Source organism: Oenanthe melanoleuca, chromosome 17 (assembly GCF_029582105.1).
Source record: "Oenanthe melanoleuca isolate GR-GAL-2019-014 chromosome 17, OMel1.0, whole genome shotgun sequence".
In the NCBI taxonomy this organism is placed as follows: Eukaryota; Metazoa; Chordata; class Aves; order Passeriformes; family Muscicapidae; genus Oenanthe; species Oenanthe melanoleuca.
In genome coordinates, this window is record NC_079350.1 from 4,566,934 (window position 1) to 4,594,328 (window position 27,395).

A 27,395-nucleotide genomic window follows, 5' to 3' on the forward strand; every position below is an offset into this window, starting at 1 on the left:
AAATATGTACGATGTCTTAGAATATGCATGTCTTCTGTAAATAAATAGAGGGCTAAAAGCTGCCGAAGGGCGCGCACACCTTTGGGAGCGATCCCGTTGTCCGCCCAGCGCTGACAGAAACATATCCTTTCGACTAAACCGGTTGGAAGCTGTTTTGTCCTTGCCCATCCTTGATTCCGTGCCTCAGTTTCCCCGCCGGGCAGGGCTGCGCTGGCCCTTTAAGGCTCCTCCCGCGGGAGGCAGCGAGCGCCCACTTCCGGCCGCGTCCGGAAGCGCGGGCAGCGCCGCGGCCTCAGGGCGGCAGCGCCGGGAGCGCCGGGCTGGGCCGGGCCGGGCCGGGCGGACCGAGGGACCGCGGAGCGGCGTGAGGTGAGCGATGAGCGGAGGGAGCGTCCGCTCGGCCGGCACCGCGCTGGAGCTCGTGCCGCCTCCGCGGAGCCCGCGCTCCTACCGCCGCTCCCTTTGTGTCGCTCCCTCACGCCGCCTCAGCGCAGCTGCTGCCCCGCCAGGCCCGGTGCCGCTGGGCGGGAAGGGAGCGCACCGGGCAGCGCGGCCGAGGCGGGCGGGGCGCTGGGGTGGAGCTGCCGGGAAGCTCCAGGGGGTTGGGATTGGTGTTGGGATCGCGGTGGCGGCGGCACCGGGCGGCTGCAGCGGCTCCAACCGCGAAACCGAAAGAGTTTTGTGCGCTCGGTGCGCGGGGCGCGGCTCCGCAGCCGGTGCGGGTGTCGGTAGCAGCGTTACCTGCTGGGCTTCGTTCGTGTGCCCGCCCGCGCCCCATTAAGCGATTTCCTCGTTTAACGAGCACAGGTAAATATTTACGCCTTTTCTGAGTGAAAAGCGAGACAAATGTTGCCTCATCCGCATTTGAATGACAGAAGGGATTCACTTGCAAATTGTACTTGCCGCTTCGTGAAACGCATTGATGCAACTGTTAACCTAAACACCAAAGCAGTTCTCGACTGTGAGCTGAACAGATTTCTGCTGATTTTACTACCTAGAGAAAGATTACAGTAGATGAGAATTTGGCTCTTTTCTCAGAGTGAGTGACAGGAGAGGACGGAGTCTCAGGCAGTGCCAGGGAAGGTTCAGGCTGGGCATCAGGAGGAATTCCTTCGCTGAGGGAGTTGTTAAATATTTGGGTGTTGGAATTGGCTGTGCAGGGCGGTGATGGGGTCACCATCCCTGCAGGTGTTCAGCTGGATGTGACAATCAGGGCTCTGGCCTGGGTGACAAGGTGGTGTTTGGTCACAGGTTGGATTCGGTGATCTCAGAGGTCTTTTCCAGCCGGACTGATTCCGTGATGCGGTTTCTGTTTTGCTCCAGATCTTTGAAATACCACCGAGACTTGGTCTCCAGGGGGTGGATTGCTGAGGATACGGCTCTGCCCTCTGCACTCAGGACATGTATGGCTGAAGGGCTCAGCCCCTTCCCTGGCTGCAGGGCAGCGCTGTTCTCCTTCCCACCATGTGACCTGGCACACCTGCACAGCAAATAGCTCCTTTTTTCAAAGGTAAATGCCACAAATGTTGGGTTTTCCCAGTATATGTGTATGCATGAGGAACTTAAGGCTTGGCTTTATCTGCTTTTGTTATGTTGAATAAAAGAATTAGTTACCATCTTTCTTTTTGTGTAGTTCAAAAGTTCATGTTTTTGCAGCCTTCCATTATCTGAAGGGGCCTACAAGGAAGCTGGAGAGGGACACTTCATCAGGAGCTGTAGTGATAGGACAAGGAAGAATGGATTCAAACTGAGAGAGGACAGGGTTAGATTGAGTCCGAACAGAAAGTTCTTCCCTGAGAGAGTGAGGAGGCTCTGGGTGCCCAGAGAAGCTGTGGCTGCCCCTGGATCCCTGGGAGTGTCCAAGGCCAGGCTGGATGGTACTTGGAGCAACCTGGGATGCTGGAAGGTGTCCCTGCCCATGGCAGGGGGTGCAATGAAATGGTCTTAAGGTCCCTTCCAACCCAAACCATTCTGTGATTCCAGTGTTCTGTGGAATTTTTCAGACTAGCAGGATCTGAGATGACTCCATTGCTGCTTAACGAAGGAATTTTGTTTTTAGAGGAAAGCAATCTGTGGTGAGAATTTTAGCACTCTTTCTATAAAAATAACAAAGACAGGAAAGTTCTGCATTAATATCTTCTGCTTGTGACAACAGGGATTTGTTGACCTATAAATTTTAGCAAGAGATTAAGGAAAAAAGCTATTTAAACTTTGTGCCACTAGACCTAGATTCCAGAGACACCAGTAAAATAATGTATAGAGCTTGCATTATAGTTCTGGAAATTGTGCAATGTGTGGGTAAGGAGATTATTTTTTAATGTAAAATGAGTTTTCACCCTTTTTTCCCCTAGTTTGCACATTAGACTACAGTGCTTTACTTCTACATTTTGCTCTTCCACAGGCGGTTTTTGTGTGGTGTCCCTTTAATGCTTTAATCTGTTTAACTGCATGCACCTGGAATTGTAAGAGCACCTGCATGGGGGCTGCTGATGAGTAACTGAAATCCTGATGCTCACCACACTTGAAAGTTGGGTCCTGTAGTGGCTGAAGGGGAATATTTTGCTACTTGAAGGCATTGGGCTTTAATTCCTGCTTCTTTGCCCCCCCAGAATGAGCACATGCCGGTGGTGCACACAGAGTGGTGCTGACACCACCGAGTTCCTGAAGCACTATGCTGCTCAAAGGCTGTCCCAGGAAGATTTTGAAGGATCCAATGATGATCTCTGTTACTGCCTGGAGTGTGTGGTTGAATATCACAAAGCAAGGGAAGAATGTCCATGGTTGCATGAGGTAATTAATTAAGAGATTAATTAAGAGGCTTCTGTGCCAGCCTCCGTGCTGGGGGAGGGGCTGTGTTTTATTGGGTTTTGGGGAATGAGTTGTGTTGCTTTCTAACTGTCTGGTTTTTTCATATGGAATTGCAAACTGTTAATTGTAAAACAGAGATCTTGTTTTGCATATATTGAAATTGGTAAGAAATAAACCAGTAGTTGTAAGCTGCTGACCAGACACTGTAGCTTGGATTCTTTCATGCAGTTGATGGTTTGTCATCTGAAACAAGGAACATCTGCCAGACTAACAGTTCATTTCTTTAATGTATTTTCTACTTCCTGCTGCTTTCTCTTCTGGTGCTGCTTTGTTCCTGTTTTTGTTTGCTTTCACTTCTCATTTGTAGTTTTCTCCTATGTTTGAATTTCAGAGATCAGACCTTGCAAGGCTGTGCAATTAAGCACAAAAATATAAACCTCTTTTGTAATCCTCCCTTACTAGTATGCAATTTTATATTTTTGGAAAGCTTATTTTCCCTTCTGCTTATGTAAAGTATGTGTTTTTAGCTAATTAATCGTAATACAGATGTCTAAAAGTCAACTGAATTGCTCTGGAGTGCACTTCCATGTGACTGGAAATAAGACAAGTGTCTGGACCTACTGTAAGTTCCTTTTTGTGTCAATTCACTGCACTGAAATAAACTTGGTGTCTAATTGAAGTTTGGAGCAGTTACTTAAGATGAATAAGTTAAGTGAGTGAATCCCTACAAATATCCAGCAAGTCAGTCAGTCTCTTTGCATTGTTCATATTCTTTTCCTTCCGCTAATTGCAAAATCTGTAAGAAGGCAAGATTTTATAATTGCTTTTCCCATCTTCTTAAATATGATCTTTTCCTGTATTCTGTATTTTTGCCAGTGGAACAAAGTTTTGTGACTAACCTAAAGTAAGTATTGAAATGAATATGAATATTTTACAGAATTGGGAAATTGGTTTGAAGGCTGCTCTTTTAAAAATGACTTTGTAGTCTTAAGTTTAAAGTGAGAGATTTGTGCTTTGCTTAATTAAATTCTATTTCAAAGCTTTAGTGTTTTGGAACATGCATAGAAAGAAACTTTTCAAAATGAGATTTCAGTTTTTGAATGTGTTAAATATCTGTAATCACTTTCTTCACCAGTACACTTTATTTCCCCCCACTGAATAGGACTTGTGGGACTTGGAAACCTCCCGCCTTGTTGCTCACATGGAGAAATCCATGAATGAAGAAACAGGAGAGGATGAGTTGTTTCTCATTGATGAGCATGGGGAGACACCTCTGTCTGGTTTTGTGGGCCCAAATTTTGAGAACAACGTGCGAGTGCCCCTGCTGGAAATACTGAAATACCCATATCTGCTGCTGCATGAGAAAGTCAGTAGGTATCTGATTGTATCCCTGTGGAAGGGAAGGGTGGGTGTTCCACTGCAGGCGGTGAAAATAAACAATAGTTAAACCAGAGGTTCAATGTATATATTTGTTTTGATACTAAATACACTTTTTTGTGAGCCTTTAGTTACTCCTGACTGTAACTGTGTCTTGCCTTTTAGGTGAGCTGTGTGTAGAAGTGCTCTGTAGAATGGAACTAAGTCATGACTCCTTTCAGGTCTTCGAGAAATACCCAGGAATTTATCTCTTTTTGGTACACCCAAATGAGGTGGTAAGTTCCTTTTTCTGTTCTGCTGAATCCTGGTTTTGTGCACCATGTTAATACTAAAGGAATTGAGGGAAAAATCATGCTGTCTTTGCATGATTTTAGGAAATCTGTGTGGTGCATTAATCTGTAAATAAAACTTGACATCTGTTACAGTATGCAGTTCTCTCATTAGAATATCTTGGTTAGTAACATGTAAATAACTTAAAATTAGTACAAAGCAACTGCTACACTGTTGCACATAAATTCCAAGGAATAATCTTTATAAGTATTACCCTGAATTTTGGCTTCCTTGTCACCAACATCATCTTGTAGATATAGCAAGCCTATTTCTGAGATTATTTTGAAGACTTATTTTTAATTATTCTATTAGTGAAAATATTCCTTTGTCCCATTTATAACAGCAGTGCTTCCTCTTACAGAATTGTGATTTTATTTGTTTTTATCTATATATAACTTTCTGTTTCAATCCTTAGATTCGTCGATGGGCCATCCTAACAGCAAGGAATTTAGGAAAGGTTGACAGGGATGATTATTATGACTTAGAGGAAGTGCTGACTTGTTTGTTCAAAGTTATTGAGTTGGGACTTTTTGAGAATCCAGATATTTACAGCTCTTCTATGTTTGAAAAGGGTAAACTCATCCTTTTGCCAGCTCATTTGTATGATACAGCCAACTACAAGAACTATTGGCTGGGTGAGTATTTATGATCAGAAATGAATTTGTGTAGTCTCTCAGTTTTAAGCACTTAGAGCTCTACAGTTCATAGGTGCTATGTATTTTTTGAAATATATAGACAGGTTGCTTATTTTTTTCTCTTCTGTAGGAATTTGCATGTTGCTGTCAGTGCTGGAAGAACAAGCTATGGACTCTTTGTTACTGGGCCCAGACAAACAAAATGATTTCATGCAGTCTATACTTCACACTATGGAGAAAGAAGCAGCTGGTAACTAGTTTTATAGGGAATTAAGACAGTTTATAGCCCATTTTTCATCTTTATCAAATTTCTTGTTAAGCTCTTAGTAGTGTAATGAGAGGTAATTTTACTTGAGGCATATTTATCTTCTGAAAGGTGCAATATTTGAGCAATACTGAAAAATGACATCCCAAGTCTGGAGTGGAGAAGGGATTTAGCAGAGCTTTTGTTAAATCTAGCTTAGAGGTTTTGAGAGGACAAATCTGCAATTTCTGTCACTGTTTTCATTTAATGTACAGGTTGCATGTGCATACAGAGTGCTTGTTTCATTGTGGCATGAAGTTTGAATTTTGAGTCCTAAAGTGAAGAAACTCCTGAATTGCTGCATTTTGCCTTAACATTTGACTCTTCCATCTGTCCTCTTGAGGGGACCCCCTTTTGCAGCTGTAAATTTAAACTTTAGAATTTAGTTTTGGGTTACCATGGCATAATCTGGGAATGGCTTGTGAGGTCAAGACCAGGATTTCCTCCTAAATGAGCAGATCTTTATAAACCTCTTTGAGGGTATGATACTTTCTTACATGAAGTAGTAAACACACTTCTTTTTTTTTTCTTCTAGTATAAATGTGAAGTATAAATTAGCTGTCTAAGTGGAAATATAAATTGTGTGAATTGTGCCACTCTTAGCACGCTTCTGCAAAAATCAGTGTGAAAGAATCAGTTTGGGTTGAGAAATACCAGTGTTATTTAATATTAATAATGGGCATCCAGGTTCCTGTTGATTTAAGACTGCATAAGGAGCAGTGTCTGTACAAATGAGGGAGCTTGACTTTTTTCATTCTTTTTCCAGGTTAAAAAGTACAGTTTCAACTTACTAGAATACTTTTCTATGGATATTTTAGAAAAATCAATGATAACCACCTCTTTGAATTTCTGCTTAGCCTAAGAATGTCCAGGACTTGCATTTCAACCCTCTCCACTGTTTCTGCTGTGTTTCAGATGATTCCACTGACCCCTTCTGGCCTGCCCTGCACTGTTTCATGGTTATTTTGGATCAGCTGGGATCTAAAGTTTGGGGTCAGCTGATTGATCCTGTCCAAGCCTTTCAAACCATAATCAACAGTGTGAGCTACAACAATGAAATCAAAAATATTCGCAGCAGCTTCAGGAGGTCAGTTCTTGTCAGTGCTGCTGGAATTTGTGTTGGGGGAGGGAGATGGCAAAAAAAAAATCATGTTTCCAACTGCAAGCCAAGAAAAGTTGAAGTAGATTCCCTAAAATAGTGAGATTCCTTCAAAAAAGTATATGCTTGCTTTTTTTTTGGTAACTGTGGTGTCTATGTTAAATTTGTTAGGATTTTTTCCCCTGAATTAGGAAGACTGTTAAATCTTATGTGCTTATTTAGTGCTACAACCAGCTTGCACTGAAGCTGAATGAAAATGGCCATGTTCAGGTTTTGGTAAATTTATGGGAATTCCTGAATTTTCAGTAGATGGCATTCTGGGCATTTGTTCTATGTAGGCAAATCCATGACTCAGTTGAGACAATCGCTTTCCCCACCTCTTACAAGCTGGATAAAACAAGTTCTACACTTTTATATATGGTACCTTTTTCTTGGTGTGTTTTATCACTGACCAGTTCTAATGGTCACTTGGTGTTTGAAAAGCAACATCTGTCCTGACTTTCTTAAGGTTTTAACTGTGTGAGTAGTGATTTGTGTTTCTTTTCAGGACAAAATCTGAACCAGAGTCAGACTACGGTGATGACATGATTTCTTGCAGTCAGATTGTGTATAATTATAATACAGAAAAGCCTCAAAAGGTATTAAACCAGTGTTTTATATTCCTTTTCTTTGAGCTGGAGTCACTGAATGACATTGTCAAGAAAAAGACATTTTTAAGTGTGGTTATCTCTTAATGTCAATGTGTTTAATTTATGAGCCTCTTTTAAAGGCTTTCCATATGTTTTTGATTATCTGAGGTTAAATTATGTCAGCATGACAGTGTCTATGAATAGTTCACAATGATTTTTGAAGGAACTATTACTTCACACCAATTTCACAGAAATGTGTTAGGAAATTAGTTCCTTATACATCTCTGTGCTCTTTATTTTTTGCATTTTTTTCATTATTTACATTGAGATATAAGAGGTGTTACTGTTTAATGAAGAAATATATGAAAGAAACAAAAAGGCTTGGCTACAAAAAAGCTGCCTGTTAAACTATGCATATCACTGAGGCTGTTGTGTGGTGAATGTGTTTTTCAGGACACTGGCTGGAAGGCTGCCATTTGCCCAGAGTACTGCCCCAACATGTACGAAGATATGCAGACCCTGGCTAACATGCTTCAGTCTGACATTGGCAGAGACCTGCGTGTCCATCACAGCACATTCCTCTGGTTCATCCCTTTTGTTCAGTCCCTTATGGATCTCAAGGACTTGGGTGTAGCCTATATAGTGGAGGTCATCCACTACCTCTGCTCAGAAATCAAAGATATCCTCATTGAAAGAATCCAGCAGTGCGACAAAATCTCCGAATTCTTCCTCCTCATCTTAGTGTCCATAGTTGAGCTACACAGAAGTAAGAAGTGCCTGCATTTGCTGTGGATCAGCTCCCAGGAGTGGGTGGAGGCAGTGGTGAGGTGTGCCACGCTCCCCAGCAGAGCCTTCACTCGCTGCAGCGAGAAGGCGCCGGGGCTGTGTGCCAAGGGCTCGGCCCCCGGCTCTCTCCAGGCGCCCAGCTCGGTGCAGCACGCCTGCGTGCAGCTCATCCGCAGCCTGCTCAAGGAGGGCTACCAGCTCGGCCAGCACGCCCTCTGCAAGCAGTACCTGGACAAACTCAACCTCCTCCTGCGGGGAAATCGAGCTGTGGGCTGGCAGCTGAGCAGCCAGGAAACCCAGGAGCTGCAAACGTGTTTAAAGCAAGTTATAAGAAGTATAAAGGGTAAAGCACTGAGCACCTCTTTGGCTGGAGGAAGCAGTTCAAACTCAACAGCTTTGCCAACTCTCTCTATAAAGCACGAGAGGAATGTGTGTGATGATGGATACAAGACGAGTGGACATGAGAGGAGGGACCTTCATTCACCATTTGTCATGTCAAAGGAAGGCAGAGATTGTCAAGAGAACCCTTTCCAAAGGAGAAAGAATGCCTGGGAAGAAGAATGTAGAGATGCATGTAGGAGTTCAACATCTTGCACATCCACAGAAGGCCTCTTGATGAATATTAAAAAAGAACCTGATGACTTGGCAGCTCAGGAGTTTATCTTCCCACAGAATTCTTTGGCATCAAAATTATGTAAGAAAGTTCAGGAAAATAGGAACTCTGATCTTGCAGCAGGGAAATGCAGTACGGGTGATGATTCAAACACACAGCATTCAGATTTCGGGAGAGGCAGAGAGTTAGACATGAAATGCAAAGCAGAACCCAAAACACCACCGTATCTGTCTGCTCAAACTCATGTTGATTCTCCATCTTCAGGGAATTGCAGAAGTATGCAAGAGACAAGTGCAAACAGGGTGTTCCAGTCCAGACTGATGCCCACTAAACAGGTCTCCAGGGAAGATTCCTCTGACTCCTCTAGAAATGAACCTGGTGTGCAGGGGAAGGAAGATGACAGTACTTTGCCTTCACTGAAAAAAGTATCATCAGAAGAAAAATCGTTGCTGTCTTTCTTTAAGAGAAACACCAATGTGGAAACTTCAAACCAGGAGCAGCCTAATTTAAATCATCTGGATAAATATGACTGCAAAAATCAATTTTTGGAGACCTCTTGTAGGGATAACATTTCAACGTGTGGTTATTTTCCATTTAGTTCAGAAAACAAGAGGGATATGATCAGGCCATTGTCAGTGAAGTGTGAATCAAGTGACAGATTATTTGAGTTTTCAGAATATTTCAAGAGGGAAAACAGTTCAGTAGGGAAAATAGAGGAGGATATTGTGAAGACGGTTTCTAAAGATGATGCTTTATCAGACTCCCAGATTGACAGAGAGCTGAGTAAATTATCTTTGACTGCTTATACCAAAAGTGTCAATTTTCCTGTTGAATCCCTGCAGGAAAGCTCAGTGTGCCACAATGTGTCTGATATTAAAAGGAAAGTGAAAGGTGCTGTACGATCTTCCAATGAGGGCCAAAGTACCAAGTGTCCCAGTGGTGCAGGTGGCCGTAGCAATCAAGTAATTGTAATTTCAGACTCTTCTGATGAAGAAAGAGGTGTGGCTGACAAGGTGTGGCAAACAAAAACTAAGGATGAAAATCTGTTTGCAGAGGAATCTTCAACTTCCAGCAGCATTTCTGATAGTGACGCTAAAAAAGAATCACGGGCTCCAGGCTCTCCCCTGTTGCTGGATGACTGTGATTCTCAGTACTTTGAGTTTGAAACAGAAGCTGATGTTTTTTCAGCTTGGCAAGATACTCAAGCGTATGCTGTGGAAGCAACTCAGGAGTATAAACAAGATCATGTTTCACCAGCAGCTGAGATGAGTAATTCAGATGACTGCCTGAATGATAACTTAAATGACTGGGGCTATGACCTGCATTACTTCAGTGATGATGCCACGGAAGAAGCAGCCAGCTCAATAGAAAAGCAAACAGGAGATACTTCTCATCAGAAAGAAGCTGATGATACAAAAGAAGCGACTAATTCAGCCTTGGAAGAGTCAGTTGGCAAGGAAGATGCAAAAGGTCAGCTGGAGAAATGTGCAGACAAAGGTACTGCTAAAGGCTTCACCCTGGATTTAAAATTGCCTGAACCCAAAGCATCTACATCTTCCATCTCGTTAGCTTCAAAATTGGCCCTCAAGAAAAACAGCACAAGCCCACGGAAGATCATAGCAAAATGTAAATCAGCACTGGTCGTTCAGAGAAGTCCTAAAAAACCTCCCCTTGTTAAAACAGCCAAAAATAAAACACCGCTCCAAAGCACGACAGAACGTTCTCAGCCTGGCAGGTCAATGCCTGCTGTGGTTCCTCCGAGGAAGGTTCGGCAGAGTCCTGCTCCAACGTCAACTGTGGAAAAGCTTGGCCTGAAGAAGGGGCCCCGCAAGGCGTTCGACTTGTCGCAGCCCTCGCTGGAGAGCCTGGCTCAGCTGCGCAGCCACGGCAAAGCCGCGGGCAGAATCGGAGTTGCGCAGAAAAGGAGAACCAAACAGATCGAGCCTCAGTGTTTGTCTGTTAAACGTAATAAAAAACTGCTCGTCTGCCAAGAGCGACAGTATCTAAGGCAGGCAAGGCCCAAAAGAAGCATGAAAAATTCTGCATTAAGTTTGGAGAGCAGAAGCAAAGTTACCAAAGTGTGTGCAAAGCCAGTGGAACAAAAGCCTCGGACTTTTGAACTGGCAGCTATTAAAGAATCTGTTGAAAACCAGAGGGAGAAAAAAAGAGAAGAGACTGCTTGTCCTTCTGCCAGTGAGAGAAAATTTGAGAACTTCTCTGTGGAGGAGGTGGCAAGTGCCTCTGAGATGCCTCATTCTTCAGACTGGAACAGAAAATGGGAGGGTAACAGTGTGGTGGTTCCTCCTGTCCCTATGGATTCAGGTCTCTCTTCCACTGCACTTGGAGATGAGGAAGATGAGTCTTCAGGAAAAGGTTGCACTGTCCTGCCTGAGTGTGAGATGAAAACCTCAAAGCAAAATGGGTGTAAATCAGATGAAAGCAGTGACGAAGGTGATGACAATCTGTTTTTAACCCAGTTGGATCCTGTGGATATGGAGTTATGTTCTCAGGAGGAAAGTGTTCAAGATGCTGCTACAGGTAGTGTGACTCCAGAGGAGATGGATGTTGATGAAAGCCTTCGGCAGAACGAACCCTCAGCTGTTGTGAAGTGTAAGGAGAAAGACTGTATGGAACAGGTGGAAAAACCTGGAGAATACTGCAGTAAACACCCAACCACCAGCCCAGGGCCAGATCACGTGTTTGCCAAGCCTTCTCTACCACCACCTAAAATAAGAAAGCCTTCCACTACCAAAATTTTCAGCTCAGCAAGTTCTTCACGGAACGCAGCCTTCAGCAAAGATCTTGAGGATGGCAGAAAGTTGCCCCCACCTTCAAAAAGCAAAGTGAATGCGGCCAAAGCCGTGGTGGTCAGGCCACCACCATATCCAAAACCTGCACCAGCAGGAAATCCACCGTGCACATCTCCAAGTTTCAGTAATGTACCTCAACCCCTTAGTTCCAGTAATGTTCTCCAGCTACAAAATAGACGCTATGAGAATGCTTCAAATATTTCCAGGGGGCCTGGCCGAGAAACCTACTCCTCTTTTCTTGGCGCTCAGCAGCGCGATTACAGCATTTTTGTTAACCAAGTCCTGAAGTGGACTTACGAAATGTTTGCAAACTTCAGCCTCTTTGGAACTCCAGATAATCTTCTGCATTCCATAGTAGCCTCTGTTCCTGTCCATTTTCAGGGCTACAATGAATATTTTAATACATTTTTTCCCTTGATGATGCTCAACGCCTTTGAAACAGTAAGTAGCTTTTGCTTTTTGCTTTGGTTTTGTCAACACTGATAAATTTTACCAAGAGGTTAAAACCTGGTTTATGTCCTCTATTTACCTTTGAAAACATTCAGGTACAGATCAGAATAGAGGAATGATTAGGGGTAGATAACCCAAACAGTTGTGTTTAAGGCTGGGAACTACCAGAGTTAGTGAAGTGTTTCTTTTTTCCTGGGTGCACATCCACAATAAAAGGAGTGGCCAAGAATGTGGTTCCTCTCTCTGTAGTGTATAAAGCTCAAAACAGTAATCTTCAAGAAACTAAGGCCTTTTAATGACAGAGAATAAAAACCTAATGTTTTGGTTTCTGTTGAGAACTTGCATGAGAGAGTGGGTTAATCCAGGAAGTATTTTTTCCCAGTCTTTACTGGTTTATAGTTTAATAGTGACAAAACACAGTACTCCTTCAGTTAATGTTGGAATGCTTTCAAGTTCAGTCATTGCATCACTTCTATAGAAATAAGGTAGAAAATAAAGCCAATGCCAGGTTAATACTGTTATTTTAAGGTGAAAATGGAGTCAGGGAAAACTCAGAATAGTTGTGAAGAGCTTTAAGAAAAATATATTAAATGGGTGAGTGGCAAGGAAGAACTTTTGTTTGCCCTGTGTGTTTATATGTAATGGGTATGATTATGTGAAAGAAAAGAAATGGGTAAGACTCTTGATATATTTACTTCAGTCTTGTAGTTTTATTTCATTTCTTTTATTTGCCCTTTGAGTCATGATAAGCTTTTCTTCTGATACACTAAACCCTTCAAAGTATTATTGTTTCCTTTTCAACATGTAGCTGGCACAAGAATGGGTAGAAAACCAGAAAGTAAGAGAGAAAAGTTATTGCTTCTACTTAGAGAACTTTTCTGCTGACATGAATACAGCACATTTTACAGGTGAGGGGTTTTTTTTAATATAAAATCTGATTTTCAAGTAGATAATGCATTATAATGAGCTGGCACTTAGAGGTAGAGTTTTTTGTGATTGCTGTAAACATAGAAAGGATTTCAACTTCCCTTTTCTACAGAATGCATGTAAGAGAAATACATATTTTGCAGGGAATTTGTGCCTTCCATCTCCTCTGGAATTTTTTTTCAGCTTGTTTTGATAGAGTTGTCCTTGACTTGCTCTGCTTTTATACAGTGCTGTGCTCAGGCTTAAGAGTGCAGGATGGAATTAAAATTTTTACAATAATCTTTTTCTACAGCCTTTAACAACTTTAAAAGTTAACAGTACTTCTAGAGTCAGAAAAGAATTGTAACCATTTTCATTTCAATGTTGTGATTTTAATTTGTGTAGCTCACCTACGAGAGAGTGATTTGGCGAGGCAGCTTCATCCCAAGGAGGATGACTTAATCCTTTTGGTGGTCCACAAGGAGAAGGACACTTTTGGGGAAGACAGTGGGATGGAGAGCCACATAGTGAATCATGTTGGCCTCGTGACAAGATTTTCTCGTGCATCTGGCTATGCAAATAGTGAGTAACAGGGCTGGAAATGAAAATGGGATCCTTTCTGGTGCCATAAAATGCCTCTTAATAGCTGGCTGGTGGTAGTTGTAATGTACCACTGGCCTCAGAGGGAATGGAATTGTTTTTCCTCTGTAGCAGGTCTGTAGGTTTTGTAAAAATCAGGAACTGAAGGTGCAGTCTTGCTGTCCATCATTTTTCTAGGACTTCATGTAAAAACAGAAACAAGTGATGAGTAAATGCTCTTTAGGATGGTATTGCCAGGAGATATGGAGTGCCATGAACTTCTGTGATCTCACTGCCTAAAATTGTCACTGTCTTAGGGAATTGAAACTATGAATTACCAGGATTACCATGTACCCAGAACCTGCATTATTAAAGCAGTGATCAGAGTTAATTGTACCTAGAGCACTGGGTTTTTGTTTGGTCTTTGTTTTTTGGTGGAGGTGGAGAAGTGTTGGGATTTTGCAAGAATTCATTGTTGATTCCCTAGTAGAAGATAGCATGTTGTTCTGGTGAATTCATTGAGTGGCTTACAGGAGTATCTTTCAGTTAATGATTTGGATAGTTTTTGAATTAGTAACTTTGGATTTTATTGTTCTTTAACAGGACAAAAAGAGCAGCAAACTGCCTGTCATCTTACTGTGCAAACCCGAGGCAATTTATCATTCTTCATCCATAAGCAAGTGAAGTGTGTGGTTGTTGGCTCCCTGGTGACCACACACAGAAAGTTCAAAGGTCTGCTGCTGCTGAGCAGGAGCCCCCTGGCTAAACCCATCATAAATCCAAGTTACAATGACTTCTGTCCCAGAGATCTGCCTGTTGCCTCAGGAAGTGCTGTAAGTCCTGCAGCTGGGAGCGCCAGGGTTAACAGAACAAGCATTTGTGCCTCATGAGTTCTACAGGTTTGGTTTTTCATGCTGGCTTTTGAGATGACCAGGAGAAAATAGCCAAGTTTCAAAAGCACTGAGACACTACCCTCTTCACAGTTGGCTGCTGGGGTGGGTAGAGGAGCCTGAACTTGCTTAGGTGTTTCTGCTCTATTGTTATAGTGAACTTCAAACTGCTTTCAGTGTTCTTTCCCCTTACTGGAGAAATGTTCAGGAAATAAAACATAGGATGGAAAGGATATTGTAAAATAAAGATAGGTGTGGGGAGTGAACAAAACCTTTTGTTACAACTTCAAGTGAGGATTGGGTGTGTATCTAGAGCAAACCTAGAAAATTGGTGTGGAAGGTGTGATCAACATTAATTCATTATTTTTTGCCCTGCCTATTCCTTCAGGCTTCATATATGAATGAATACAATGAAGATCAAAAGAGAGCCATTGAGACAGCTTATGCCATGGTAAAGCAGCACCCAGGACTTCCCAAGATCTGCCTTATCCATGGACCACCAGGGACAGGGAAATCAAAAACCATTGTAGGACTCCTGTCTCGTGTTCTGAGAGAAGTAAGTGAACATGGTCATGTGCTGGGGTTTGGTTTAGATGAAAGTATGGTCTGGCTTCTCAATCTCAAGTGAAAACAGTCTAAAGAGCTTGTTTTGGTTTGTTGTTAATTGATCTACAGAACACTAGGAATGAGAAAACAGCTCGGAAAAAAAATTCCAAGATTAAACCAAACCGTTTTCTAGTTTGTGCACCATCAAATGCTGCTGTTGATGAACTCATGAAAAAGATCATCATTGCTTTTAAGGAAAAATGCCAAAACAAACAGGAGCCTTTGGGTATGGTTTGTTTTTAAATTCTGTTTTAAGGTTAAATGGGCAAAACCTGGAGGAGGAACTGAAGCAGTTGATCACGTACTGTACTTGCACGCTCCTCTGAGCAGCCTCTTGCTCTTGCAAAGCATGACTGGTACATCCTCCTATTGTTCTTAAGTGTGCTTTTCTAAAAGGTGGATTGTGGGGTTTTTTTAATAAATAACACATTTAAATATATGGACATTGACCCTTTCCTTATGCTGTTAGTTTAAGTTCATCCATTTTTTAGTACTCCTTTTGTTCAAATCCCCAAGTCCCTCACCTTTATTTTGAATAAAATTGGACTTTGTGGGTTATGGGAAACAGACTGGTGAAAATTTTGATGTGTCAAAAACTCTTTTTTTTTTTCCTCCCAGTTTGTGGCTAATAAAAAGTAGATGAATTCTGCATAAGACATCAAGTTTGTGGCAAGGGGAAAAAATATCTGCAACCAAATGTTATTTTGGTATTGACTTAACCAATTGCATTACTTGATGGGACTCAGCATTTTCAAAGTTAGGTATTCTGGAAGTTTTAGATAAACCTGAGAATAAGAGTTAGTTTCATTAATTCAAAGTAACATTCTTAATGTTAACCACCACTAAAATGTGGGCAGCATCTTTATTTTTGAGAGTTTGGAATTACTGAATTTTTTGTAGCTGCGTTTAAGTACAAATCAAGTGTTGAAAAGTAGAAAAGTCATGTTAAATATCCATGATGTTTACATTTTTTCAACTGCTATAGCAAATCATAGAGGCAGCTGGAGTAATTTAAGAGAATTTTGAGTCTTGATTTTGTAAACAGGAAATTGTGGTGACATCAAATTAGTGCGACTTGGTGCTGAAAAATCAATCAACAGTGAAGTCCGAGGATTCAGCCTGGATAAGCAAGTTGAACACAGAATGAGTGAGTAACATGGAAATCAGGCTTTTCTTCAGTCTTCCCTAAGAGCTTGTGATATTTTTCACATAGGATTATGTGTCCTGTAAGAAGGAAGATTTTTCTATAATGGTATTTCATAAAACAATCCTAGTGGGGAACTGGCAGTTTATATATGAGCCAGAATCTAAGGAAAATGAAAGAAAATAAGCAAGGTGACTTTTTTCTTAAAGAAATTACACTGCATACATGTCATTTTTTAAGCAATGCAGCACTTGAGAGCTATTGGAAGCAATTCTCATTATCTTTATTGTGCAAGATAAAACTTCAATAGAAAATGGGAAAATGCAGCAAAAAAATGAATTTGTCCAATTTGGAGTTAGTGTAACAGTTCTTCTCTTCCTCCTTTGGTTCATTTCAGAACGAAAGCCAGGTGACTGTGACCAGGACATTCAGAAGAAGAAGGAAGCTCTGGATCAGAAGCTGGACATGCTCTCTCGAGAGCGTGCCATGCACAGATGTGAGAAGAGAGAGGTAGCAAGAGAATTTTTAATCCTCTTTGTGTTTTTGTGTTCATTGAACAAAAATATCTCTTGGTTTTTGGTGTCAATCTCTTCACCCTACTTTTTCAACTATTGGAAAAGTTGATAGCACTGTGAAGGGAATGGAGAACTTCACATCAGGAATTTTGTTTATTTATGCCAGTATTTTCCACTGGTTGATCATGCCACTTGTTGCACTATAATTCAGTAGTCCTCACTTGGTTCTGTCACTAGTTAGATTTTAATGTAACCATATTTATAAATATTAATGGTTTAAATTAATCATATTTTTCAAAGCTCTGTTTTTGTTTCACTGAAAATACAGGAAGATGCTTCGTGATCTGAGATTCTGGAATATGTATTGCACTTGAAATTTTCCATTTTTTTTTGTCTAAAAATTTTAGCATTTATGCCAAATGAGAGATTGCTGGTGGTAAACCATTTCTCAGTTGCACAAGTATGTAAGCTCTGGTATCATGTATCTCCTAAATATTGTGACAGCTTTCCAAGAAACTGATTGGCTTCTTCAGACATATTTGATACTAAAAGACAGTCTGAGCAAGTCTATAGGTTTAGGGAATTAGGGCATGGGAGGATGAAGGGTACATGGGAAATAGGTGGTGCTAAAGGTGGTTCCTCTTTAATTTTTCCCCCATCTAGAATCAAATGTTAAATGATGAAATTGGCAGACTTGCAAAGGAGAGACAGCAACTCGCTTCTCAGCTGAAGGAGGTAGGAGAATTTGTCTCTAAAAAACTTCAGCTGAAGTATTTTTATGCTTGGTGTCCTTTAATTGTGATGAGATTCGTTTTTGATGTAGCTGGGAGCATGTATAAAGTAGTGGGTAAATGGATCAAGGCCATAAACTGAGTAAATTATGGACAGGAAATCTGAGTGTGCTGTGGCTGCATGTAGGAAAAAGCCCAAGCAGCAGCATTCACTGTAGCAGTTAAGGCTGGATTTTAACCAGGGTGTCCTGTTGTGCTTGAAGGTTCGGGGGCACTCCCAGAGAGTGCAGGCAGACATCATCCTGGAGTCTGACATCATCTGCTGCACGCTGAGCACCAGCGGGGGGAGCCTGCTGGAGTCGGCCTTCTCCCGGCAGGGGCTCGATCCCTTCAGCTGTGTCATCGTGGATGAGGTCAGTGCAGCCAGGGGGAGCTGCAGCCTCTGCCACCTCCACACCTGCCCTGTGCTCTGCTTGGGCAGCCTGGGGCTCTCTGGCTGCTGCTGCAGCATTTGTGAGTTGCCTGCCCTGTCCCTGTAGAACCATGAAAAAAAAGTTTTAATTGATTCTTTTTCTGACTTGTTTGGTGCTGTAGTGGCAGGCAGCTTTTATTTAGAACCACACTTCAGCCATGGTTTTTTGCTTTAGAGATTTCAGGATGCTTTGGTTATATTTATATCTGTTTGGAGAGCTTTGCATATGTAATAATAAAATTAATCTGTTTGTAGTTTTTTGCTAGAGAAAATTCCTTCTTTTTCCTATTTTGTTTTTTGTTGTTGTTTTTTTTGTTTTTTTTATATAGTTTTAGGGTTTTTTTAGAAGACTTTTAAAGCATTTGAGTTATGCTAGCTGTGTTAGAAGAAATTTAATGTACTTCCCTGCTTTGCTTACAACTTCTACCTTTGTCCTGTTTGCATATCCAAAAGGCAGGGCAGTCCTGTGAGGTGGAAACACTGATTCCACTGATCCATCGCTGTAATAAACTTGTCCTCGTTGGAGATCCCAAACAGCTCCCTCCTACTGTCAAATCAGTAGTAAGTGCACAAGCTCTTTGCTTTTTTTCTTGCCATAGAATGGATATGGTTAAAGAACAGTTTCTGTAGAAAATATTTAAAGGGTGGGAAAAAGATGCATTTCAATGGGGCAGTACAAATTTTAAGCTGGGCACTTGGTTTGTGAGGATGTTGTGTTGTGGCAGGGGAGCTTCAGTCACTACCCCATTCCTCAAGGAGGATGAAGACTTCTGTTTGTATGGGGGCTTCCTGACCCTACAGGTATTTAAGAATAAATATATAGGAGCACATCCCTGTCTCCAGCAGTGAGGGTTGTTTTAAACAGGTGGTAAAGAAAGGAGGAAAACCAGGCTGGCTTTTGTAGAGGGTAAATTGTCTAGAGATTGTGTGTTTATTTAACAAGATCCCCCCTGGGAAGTCTTGCTTTTCATTATGGTTGATGTTCTTAAAATTTTACTGTGTTGTGAGTCACAAAGAGAAGTTGTCTTGCTAAAGACTACACACAAAAATTCAGATTTGTGCAGGTGGCCTTTACTGAAACAAAACCAACAAATGTAGAAGACTGAAGTGCAAGTAGTTGTCATTTTGTCAGCAATTTAGAAGTTTAAAACACCAAATAGCTTGACTGGTGGGGAATGAGATCCCAGATGAAATCTGCTGTTCTCCCTGTGGCAGAAAGCTCAGCAGTATGGCTATGACCAGTCTTTGATGGCCCGTCTGCAGAGGCACCTGGAGGAGCAAGTGCAGAGGAACATGCTGCACAGCCTGCCTGTGGTGCAGCTGACTGTGCAGTACAGGATGCACCCAGACATCTGCCTCTTCCCATCCAACTATGTTTATGGCAGGACTCTAAAAACTGCCAAGTGAGTAGCTCTCTATTCTCCTTTCTGAGCAGAGGGTTTTTCAAAGCAGTTTTTTCATGGCAGGGTGTTCTTGCGAGTCTAAAAATGCTTGAGGCTGTGGGAGGGGGAAAGATGGTTAATGGGATAAAATGTGCATTCAGTCTCTCTTAGTGCTGGGTGTGATAAGATCCCTTACAATTATGCATACAGAGGGCTGAGAGTTCATTCTCAGGATTACCTCAATCTGTTTGGGTAGCAGGGAAAATTAAGGATTCTGGGGAGGAAAAGAGCTGGAAGTTACAATCATAAAGTGATTAAGGTTGGAAAAGCCCTTTAGTGCCATCAAGCACAAGTGTCAGCCATTTTCACCATTAAATCATGTCCTTACATACCATATCCACATGATTTTTGAACACCTCCAGGAATGGTGATTCTCACTTCCCTGGACAGTCTGTTCCAGTGCTTTACAACCCTGTCTGTGAAAAAAAAATTCCTGTGGTGAAACTTGAGTCCAGTTCTTCTCTTCCTGGAGAGTTCTTTGTGTTTGATAACAATGATGTAAATTAATGAACTAAAAATTCTTAGGATTTCTTAGTTGTATGGTTGCCTAGTGATAAAAATGTTATTTCCAGGTCAGTGGAGGAGAACAGATGTTCTTCAGAGTGGCCATTCCAGCCCTACCTGATTTTTGATGTAGCTGATGGTCGTGAGGAGCGAGACAATGAGTAAGTCCTGCATTCTAGCTTGGCCAAAGTCTAGATTTTCTGAGAATTAATTGCCTGCAGAAGAGTTGTTTTCTCTCCTTTGTTGTTCCAATATGCGTCAAGTAGCTAGAACTGCATTTTCCAGCTGATAAAATTTAATTTCACAAAAAACAGAGGTTTTTATTTAGATCTGGAACTCATTTTAATCCTGGTTTGACTCACTGTTAGATGCTAGTAAATGCCTGCAGTTTCTGTTAACTTTAGTAAGAGTTTGAATCCCTGATTTTATCAGTGGCTTCCCTTTCCCAGATGCATTCTGAGGAGATGCCAGGAGGTGGCAGGCTCGGTCCTCCTGTTCTGTAAGGAGAGCCCAGCTGGGAAGTGCTGAGGGAATGTGGAAGTGCAGCCTTTCCCTGCCTGCACTTCCCAGGCTTGGTAGCCCCTCCTCAGGGTCTGCTTGCCAAGTTCTTTGCAAAAGTTCAGAACAGGGGCTCTGACTCAAAATCCCCCAACAAACTGGGCCAAAGCCTTGAATTGGAAAGATCTCTCAAAGGTGTTCCTGTAATGTTTCCATTTTGCCCTGTGCAGCTCTTACAGCAATCCTCGGGAAGTGAAGCTGGTGATGGAGTTAATTAGAACAATTAAAGAAAAAAGGAAGGATCTGGGCCTTCGTCGCATTGGAATAATTACCCCTTACAGTGCACAGAAAAAGAAAATCCAGGAACAGCTGGACAGTGTGTTTAAAAATAACAGGTAAAGAAGCCATGAGCTTTCAATGGGCCTTGGCTCTTGCATATTAGTCCTTTGTTTATCTTTTAAATAATGGCAAAAAGTCCCCAACTTCTTTCTGTACTGCTAAAATTTCTAATTGGTTGTGCCTTTAAAAGGGACATGTAACCCTTTTGCTTAAAACAGGCATGGTCTCCTTGTGCCTTTCTTAGTTATTACCCATGTGCTTTGATTTAGTGCTGTTCTGAACAAAGCTGATTTAAAAGAACCTAAAATCCCATGCTGTGTGGACCCAAACAGATTTTCAGTAATGATGCTGATCTCAGAAAAGTAAATTCAGCTTTAAGCTCATGTACTGAAGGAGAAACTTTCCTGGGGTGGTTTGACACATGAACATTAAGGATAGTGTTTAAGCTGTTTGCAGCAGTGTGTTGCTTAAAAACCCAACTCAGAATTAGCAGGCTGCTCAGTTGCATTTCTTCAGCAGCCCAGGAGAAGTGGACACGGTGGATGCGTTCCAGGGCCGGGAGAAGGATTGCATCATCGTGTCCTGCGTGCGGGCAAACAGCTCCGAGGGCTCCACTCTGGCATACGTGCAGGCAAGCAGCACCAAAGGATCCATTGGGTATGTGTCCTGCAGGGATTTGCAGTCCCATTCCCAGGGACACTGTAGAGAAAGTCAGATTTTTTAATAGGATTGGTTAGAAAGTTGCAGAGAACAAGTCTGAGGTGTCTGAGCAAGAGGGACAGGGAAATGCTAGTGGTGTGCTCTGTATTATGTGCTGATCCCTTTGCACAGCTCCCTTATCCTGCCACCGCCTGGATTTGGCAGGATTGGCTTTGGGATCTTGGCTCTTTGCATTATTACTGCAGCAGTTATTGTTCTTGTGGCTTTTGGTACACCTTGAAACTTTCTCCATGCTGTTCTCAAAATGAAACTCATTTTCTGTGGCTGTTGCTGTCCTGTTAATGTGTGTAAAAGTCTTATTAATTAGTTGTGTATGTCACTTGGAATGTAATGTAGCAGATTTGGATCTGGGATTTAGAGATGAATGTGCTTGTCTTGTAAGCTTGGGACAGATTAGCTGGAAGTCTTAACTCAGGATTGCGGATTCCTTAATTTTATATGTTTTATTTATAAACCTCTATATCTTTTTTCTGTCTGAAACAGAATGAACTAAACTGAGGGTGCTGTTTACCCCCAGAGCACTTAGAGCAGTTGCTGATTTCTGTAACTTGGGGATCATTTTAGTTTAAAAAATGGTAGTGAAAATATGAAATATGCCTTCTTAGAGTTCATTGCCTTCTAAGTTAAACTAGGAAAAATCTGGTCACATAAACAAAAATCTTTTTTTCTACACACAAGTTTCCCTAAGATGCTTATGTTTCTCTGATACTCATTCTCTGCAAGAAAAATGGCTTTTAATTGTGCTGATCCACTTTGGGAACAGAAGGAATCCAAATCTTATGGTAAACAAAAATAATGCCTTTTGAAGATTTCTTAATCTGATTGATTGAGTTTGGGAATGGAAGGCAGCTGGAATCTGCCAGTTCTTTTGGCTGACATGAGACTACCTCTGTCTCTTCTTCCAGCAGGAACTTTCTACCTTACTGTGTTCATACATTAATATATAAAGCTTTATATATTCAAGCTGTGCCAGTGCAGTGCCTTAGCAAGTGTACAATGCTTATGGCTTGGACATCTCTATTTCAGGGTCAGGTGTCCTTGGCTAGGTGTGATGGGATATTTGCCACACCCTAACCTATCATCTTGTAGCCTGAGTAAAGTATTTTGTCCTCCAAGGTTGCTAGTCCAGCATTAAATTTACTCTGAAAGAAACTGGGAGAAGAAAACTCCAAGGGATGTCAATGGATTTTTTCCCCTCCTTCCTGAGAAAATAATCTTCTTGTCTTTCAGTTGTGAAAGCTGGCAGGAATATTTAGTAATCTTTCAAGGTCCCCCCCTTCTTCATTTCTCAAGACATAGAGAACTCTTATCTGTGCTGCTGGATCCACTCCCCTGTCTGCTTTCTGCTTCTCTTATTTCCTGCACTCTCCAAATTTTTTGAGGTGACCCTCTGGTTTTTGCAGTCTTCACTGCAGGGTTGTGAATGTGCTGCAGATGAGGTGTCAGTGCAGTGACCACAGAGTCAGGCATTGATAGTGAACCTGCTTAAATTGGGTTGGACTTTTGAATTTTGTTAGTAAAGAATAAGTTGTGTATTTGGAAGCTTTTTCATTAGAATAGAAGTAGTTGATATTAGTCTCACAAACCTTTTTTTGAGTTCTGGTAAGTGAGTGCTAACAGAAATCAACCTTTAGGAATACACTAAGCATTTGTTTAGGTTTCAGTACCGTGGTTTGTGATCCCTGAAAACAAAACTAGGCATTTTTCCTAGTGCAAAAAATTGCATTAGGAAACCAGACTTCTGCAAGGATATACTCTCCCCTCTTGAAGTATGACAAAGCAAAAGTGCTTCTAGTGCAGGTCACCTTTAAAATAAAATATTCATGTGCAGTGTTCAGCATTTCAGTAGGGTGTTTTCCAATTAATCATGCCAAATATTATCAATCTATTTCAGTTCAAGTCAAAAAGCAGCTTAAAGTCTTGATAGGTGAAGTGAGGTTGATGTCCTCAGTACTTTGAGGAACACTTAAGGAAGCAGTGGTTGGCATTAAGAGGGGATTTGCTCTAAGAAAGGAAACATGAACGGCAAGAGCTAGAAAGAACTGGAATTCCCTGCAAGGAATCAGTGGTGAAAGAAAGAAAACACAATTCATGTTCAGCCTTTCACATTGCTGCAGGGAGTGGGGGGGAACTGCTGCTGTTAATTTCAGTGACATTTAGTTTTATATCTTTTTCTCCTAACCCTTTAAACCTTCTGGTGGGGAAGAATTAGTTTAGGAGTTTTTTTTTGTCTCATTGCTCAGGTTTCTGGCAAGCCTCCAGCGACTGAATGTCACCATCACCCGCGCCCGGTTCAGCCTCTTCATCCTGGGCCGGCTGCAGACGCTCATGGTAGGTGCAGTGACAGTGGAACTCTGATCAACCCACCCCTGAGGGCACTGGGACTGCTCCAGTCTGTGCAAGGAAGTTTTTGGAGAGTTCCTGATTTTTGTGTTTGTCCAAGGGTGGGGGGTGGTTGTGTTAGTTCGCCACTAGGGGGCGCTGAAACCCCTGGAAATGGAGAAATTTGTCATTTTTGGGAGTTCTGATGGCTCAAAGTGCCTTCCCTGTGTTACAGCAGCCAGAGTGTCTGTTGGTGTTTTGCACCTGAAACATAAGATCCTTCCATTCCAGAAGGGACATAACAGTGGTTTCCATGACAGTTGTGTCAGGTACCTTGATTAAAAAGGTTGTGCCTTCTCTGACACCTCTGTCCGTTTGTGTTGATTTCTTGCTGATAACAGGGTTTTTTGTTGTTGTTGTTTTATTTTTTTAAAGGAAGATAAAAACTGGAATCACTTGATTCAGGATGCTCAGAAAAGAGGTGCCATTATTAGGACAACAGAAAAAAATTACAAGAAAGAGGCTCTGAGGATTTTGAAGCTCAGGCCACCAGGACAGCCCCCAGCCAAAGGACGGACGATGACATCTCCTGTGGTGCAGGCTGGTTCTTCCAGTGGCAAGAGGAGTGAGCCTGGAAATTCTGGGAACAGCCCACGGGAACTTGCTGCTGGCCCTGGCCACGCAGTGCCCCAAGGAAGCCGAGGGCCCACACAGCCTGCAGGGACTCCAGCTGCAGATTCCAATAGGAGCAGTGCTGCTGCATCCATGGGGGCTCCAGCTGCAGATTCCAGGAGGGGAAGTGCTCCTCCATACATGGGAGTTCCAACTGCAGATTCCAATAGGGGCAGTGCTGCTGCATCCATGGGGGCTCCAGCTGCAGATTCCAGGAGGGGAAGTGCCCCTCCATCTATGGGGGCTGCAGCTGCAGATTCCAATAGGAACAGTGCTGCTGCATCCGTAGGAGCTCCAGCTGCAGGTTCCAATAGGAGCAGTGCCCCTGCACTCTCAGGCCCTCCAGCTGCAGATTCCAGGAGGAGCAGTACTCCTGCACCCCCAGGGGCTGCAGCTGCAGATTCCAGGAGGAGCAGTGCCCCTGCACTCTCAGGGCCTCCAGCTGCACATTCCAGGAGGAGCAGTGCCCCTGTACCCCCAGGGGCTGCAGCTGCAGATTCCAGGAGGAGCAGTGCCCCTCCATCCATGGGGACTCCAGCTGCAGATTCCAGGAGGAGCAGTGCCCCTGCACCCCCAGGGGCTGCAGCTGCAGATTCCAGGAGGAGCAGTGCCCCTGCACCCCCAGGGGCTGCAGCTGCAGATTCCAGGAGGAGCAGTGCCCCTGCACCCCCAGGGGCTGCAGCACTTGCTGCCATGCCAGAGAAACCACGGGACCCAAGGCTGGCAAGCCTGGCCAGTCGAACTGAAGCCAGAGGCAAGGAGCAGCCCTTGAAAGATGGCCCTTGGTCAGCCCAGAGCAACCTGGGAGCAGCAGCACAGCAAGGCCTGGATGTGTCCTCAGCTGCCAGGGATCAGATCTGCAGAACAGAAAATGCCAAGAGGACCCAGCAAACAGCAGGACAGTGCAATGTGCTTCCCACAGCCCCTCCCACTGCTCAGCACGAGGCTGAGTGGAGAGCAGCTGTGGCCAAAAGCAGTTCCAGAGCCCCCAGTGAAGGAGGTCAGAGCAGTGAGTGGAACAGAGACTCCCGTGGTTTATCAAGGAGACCATCCCAGGAAGCACCAGAGAACACAGACTCAGGCTCTGCCAAGAGAAGAAAGATCTTTCCCTGACTTTACTATTGGCTCATTACTGAAAATCTGTTCCCAGATTTCTGTCTAGCAAGGACTGTATTTTAAATTATTTAGCACAACTGGAACTCCCTTATATTGATACCACTACTACCAGTAGATCTCTTTCCCATCCTGTCCCTAATTGTGAAGGGATTTCATACCTGACAGATGGTACCTTTGAGGTTTTGTAAAGAGAAGTTGGGTAGCTGCATTGCTTGGAAGAGCAGTGGGTTTAGTCATCTAGGAAGCTGAGGTTGTAAATGTTTAACGTTGTATATTTGTACAGTATACAGATTTATTTTAAGATATTTGGCAAATACATAGCTTCTTGTTTCCTTGTGTAAATGCTAATTTCTTAGAGGTGAAATTTTTTTATGAAGAACCAGAGTAAAGCAAAAACAAAACCCAAGAACCCAACCCCCAAAATCCAAAAGACAGTCTTCCCTTTGCACTAATATGTCTAATTTATTTCATAGCAAAATTGAATGTTGAAATTGTGGTAGCAGGGTTTCTTGCTCATGCTCCACTACTGCCTCAGGGAAGAGTGAGGCAGATGTACATTGGTTGAATGGAGAGAATTCTGCTTATTTTGTATATTTTATTGCCTGTTTTTATAGGAACACAAGAGTTTTTGTTTATACAAATGTGCCTTGAGTTTTGCTCTTGCTGCTGCTCTATCAGTTGGAATCCCTTTCTTGTTGCAGTGGTAACACAATCTGCAGATTCAAACCTGGGAAGTCTGTTTGGTCCCACTGTGTCCTTGTGAGGAGGAATCAACAGCACTGTGGAATCTTGGTCTGAGATCTAGTCAAGTTATTGGTAATATCACTTGAGTTGCTTTGTATAGAGCTTTTGGAGATCTACAGGGATAAAAAAGGCAGGTAGATCTTTCTACCTTTTCTTTTTTTCTAGGTGTTACTGCTGCATTCTTTCCACTGTGCTGATGAAGAATATGCAGCCACTAAATGAGGGTGGCTAAAAAACCAAATTATCTTTAAGAAAATCTTCCTTACCTCATAACATTTCACAATAAAAGTGGAATTATTTCTACTAAGAATTCCTTTAGGTCACTGTGAAGTATCACTTTTTGTTTTGTGGAGCTTGTGTGTGTCTCAGGAGGTGAAGAGCAGCTTTTCACATGCAGTGAGTTTTGTCTGGGGATAACCTGAGAGTGCAGAGCTCAGGGAACAGGAGCTGCAGGGTTGGTACCAGTTGTGTGCATGGAGGTTGTGCCATCTCCAGATGTGTGCTCAGGGAGTGTCCTGCTGTCCCTTGTCACAGCATTGTGGCAGTGGCTTTGCTGGAGTCATGGTTTAGCCATAACCCTCCGTCCATAACCCTCACTGCCAGGCAGGGCAGTGTGCTCCAGCTCAGGGAGGCACCAGGGCCTTACTCTGCCAAGCACCAGGTGCTGCTTCAGGCTGTCATTGCCAGGAAAGCTCTGATCCCTGGTGCATCCATACCCAGAACAAACTGCTTTACTGGTAGGAGCTGCCTTGAGGTGTGTGGGGAGGCTTTTACTGCTGGCTGGGGCTGTCCAGCCCCTTGTGCTGTGCAGGCCTGAGTGTTGCAATGGGGGAGAATCTGGGGGATCCCTGTGAGGTGAGATCAGCATCTGTGCATTGTGCAGCTTTAGTTGTTTGTTCTGTTGCATTCTGAATCCTTCAGTGACCCCTGACTCCTCCTGGCAGCTCTATGTCTCCTCTCCAGCTGCTGAGTGACTCTGACCTTAACAAACTGGACATTTCAGTCACTCCCCATCACAGGCTCCATACCCTGTGTGTTATTTCCCTTTATGTTAATAGGAACATTTAAAAACTGTCATCTTCCAAGCCCCTTGGCTCTTGTTGGCAGGGCTGTGCTGCCCTGCCTGCTGTTTGTACTTAGCACATTAAGAGGCTGCTGCTCTGCAAACCCCAAGGCTGTGGAAGCCATTTGGACTGTCTTGATGTAAATAAAGTGAAGCTGGCAACAAAATGAATGAGAGAATGCTTTTCTGGTTAATAAATGCAATTTGGTCACAAGAATATTTTTGTGAAACTTTTAGTTTTCTTTCTCTTTAGTCTGCATTTCAGAACTGAGAGCAGTACTTGCCACTTGC

At 42.8% G+C, this 27,395-nt stretch overlaps 1 protein-coding gene across 5 annotated transcripts; it reads left to right on the forward strand.

Moving 5' to 3' along the window:
• Window positions 1-272: 272 nt before the first annotated feature.
• On the forward strand, window positions 273-27,321 carry SETX (senataxin). 5 transcript variants are annotated; one of them, XM_056505137.1, is made up of 26 exons: window positions 273-369; window positions 1,324-1,510; window positions 2,610-2,790; window positions 3,971-4,178; window positions 4,351-4,460; window positions 4,931-5,150; window positions 5,281-5,400; window positions 6,370-6,541; window positions 7,101-7,191; window positions 7,636-11,832; window positions 12,650-12,749; window positions 13,153-13,329; window positions 13,930-14,159; window positions 14,605-14,772; window positions 14,892-15,048; window positions 15,868-15,969; window positions 16,364-16,476; window positions 17,145-17,216; window positions 17,476-17,625; window positions 18,138-18,245; window positions 18,900-19,087; window positions 19,699-19,791; window positions 20,359-20,523; window positions 20,984-21,124; window positions 23,431-23,518; window positions 23,945-27,321. In XM_056505137.1, exons 3-26 carry the CDS (start codon window positions 2,611-2,613, stop codon window positions 25,292-25,294), a joined length of 8,700 nt encoding a protein of 2,899 aa, XP_056361112.1. In that variant the 5' UTR covers window positions 273-369; window positions 1,324-1,510; window position 2,610; the 3' UTR covers window positions 25,295-27,321. The 5 variants fall into 5 exon arrangements, with proteins under 5 accessions (XP_056361112.1, XP_056361115.1, XP_056361117.1 ...); XM_056505140.1 differs by having other exon boundaries at window positions 20,987-21,124; XM_056505142.1 differs by lacking the exon at window positions 23,945-27,321 and adding an exon at window positions 23,745-23,935.
• Window positions 27,322-27,395: the final 74 nt, after the last annotated feature.

Coding starts and splice junctions, on each gene's coding strand:
- SETX (XM_056505137.1), top strand. CDS start 2,611: ATGAGCACATGCCGGTGGTGCACACAGAGTGGTGCTGACACCACCGAG. Junction 4,461..4,930: donor TGGTACACCCAAATGAGGTG/GTAAGTTCCTTT, acceptor TTCAATCCTTAG/ATTCGTCGATGGGCCATCCT. Junction 14,160..14,604: donor CTGTTGCCTCAGGAAGTGCT/GTAAGTCCTGCA, acceptor CTATTCCTTCAG/GCTTCATATATGAATGAATA.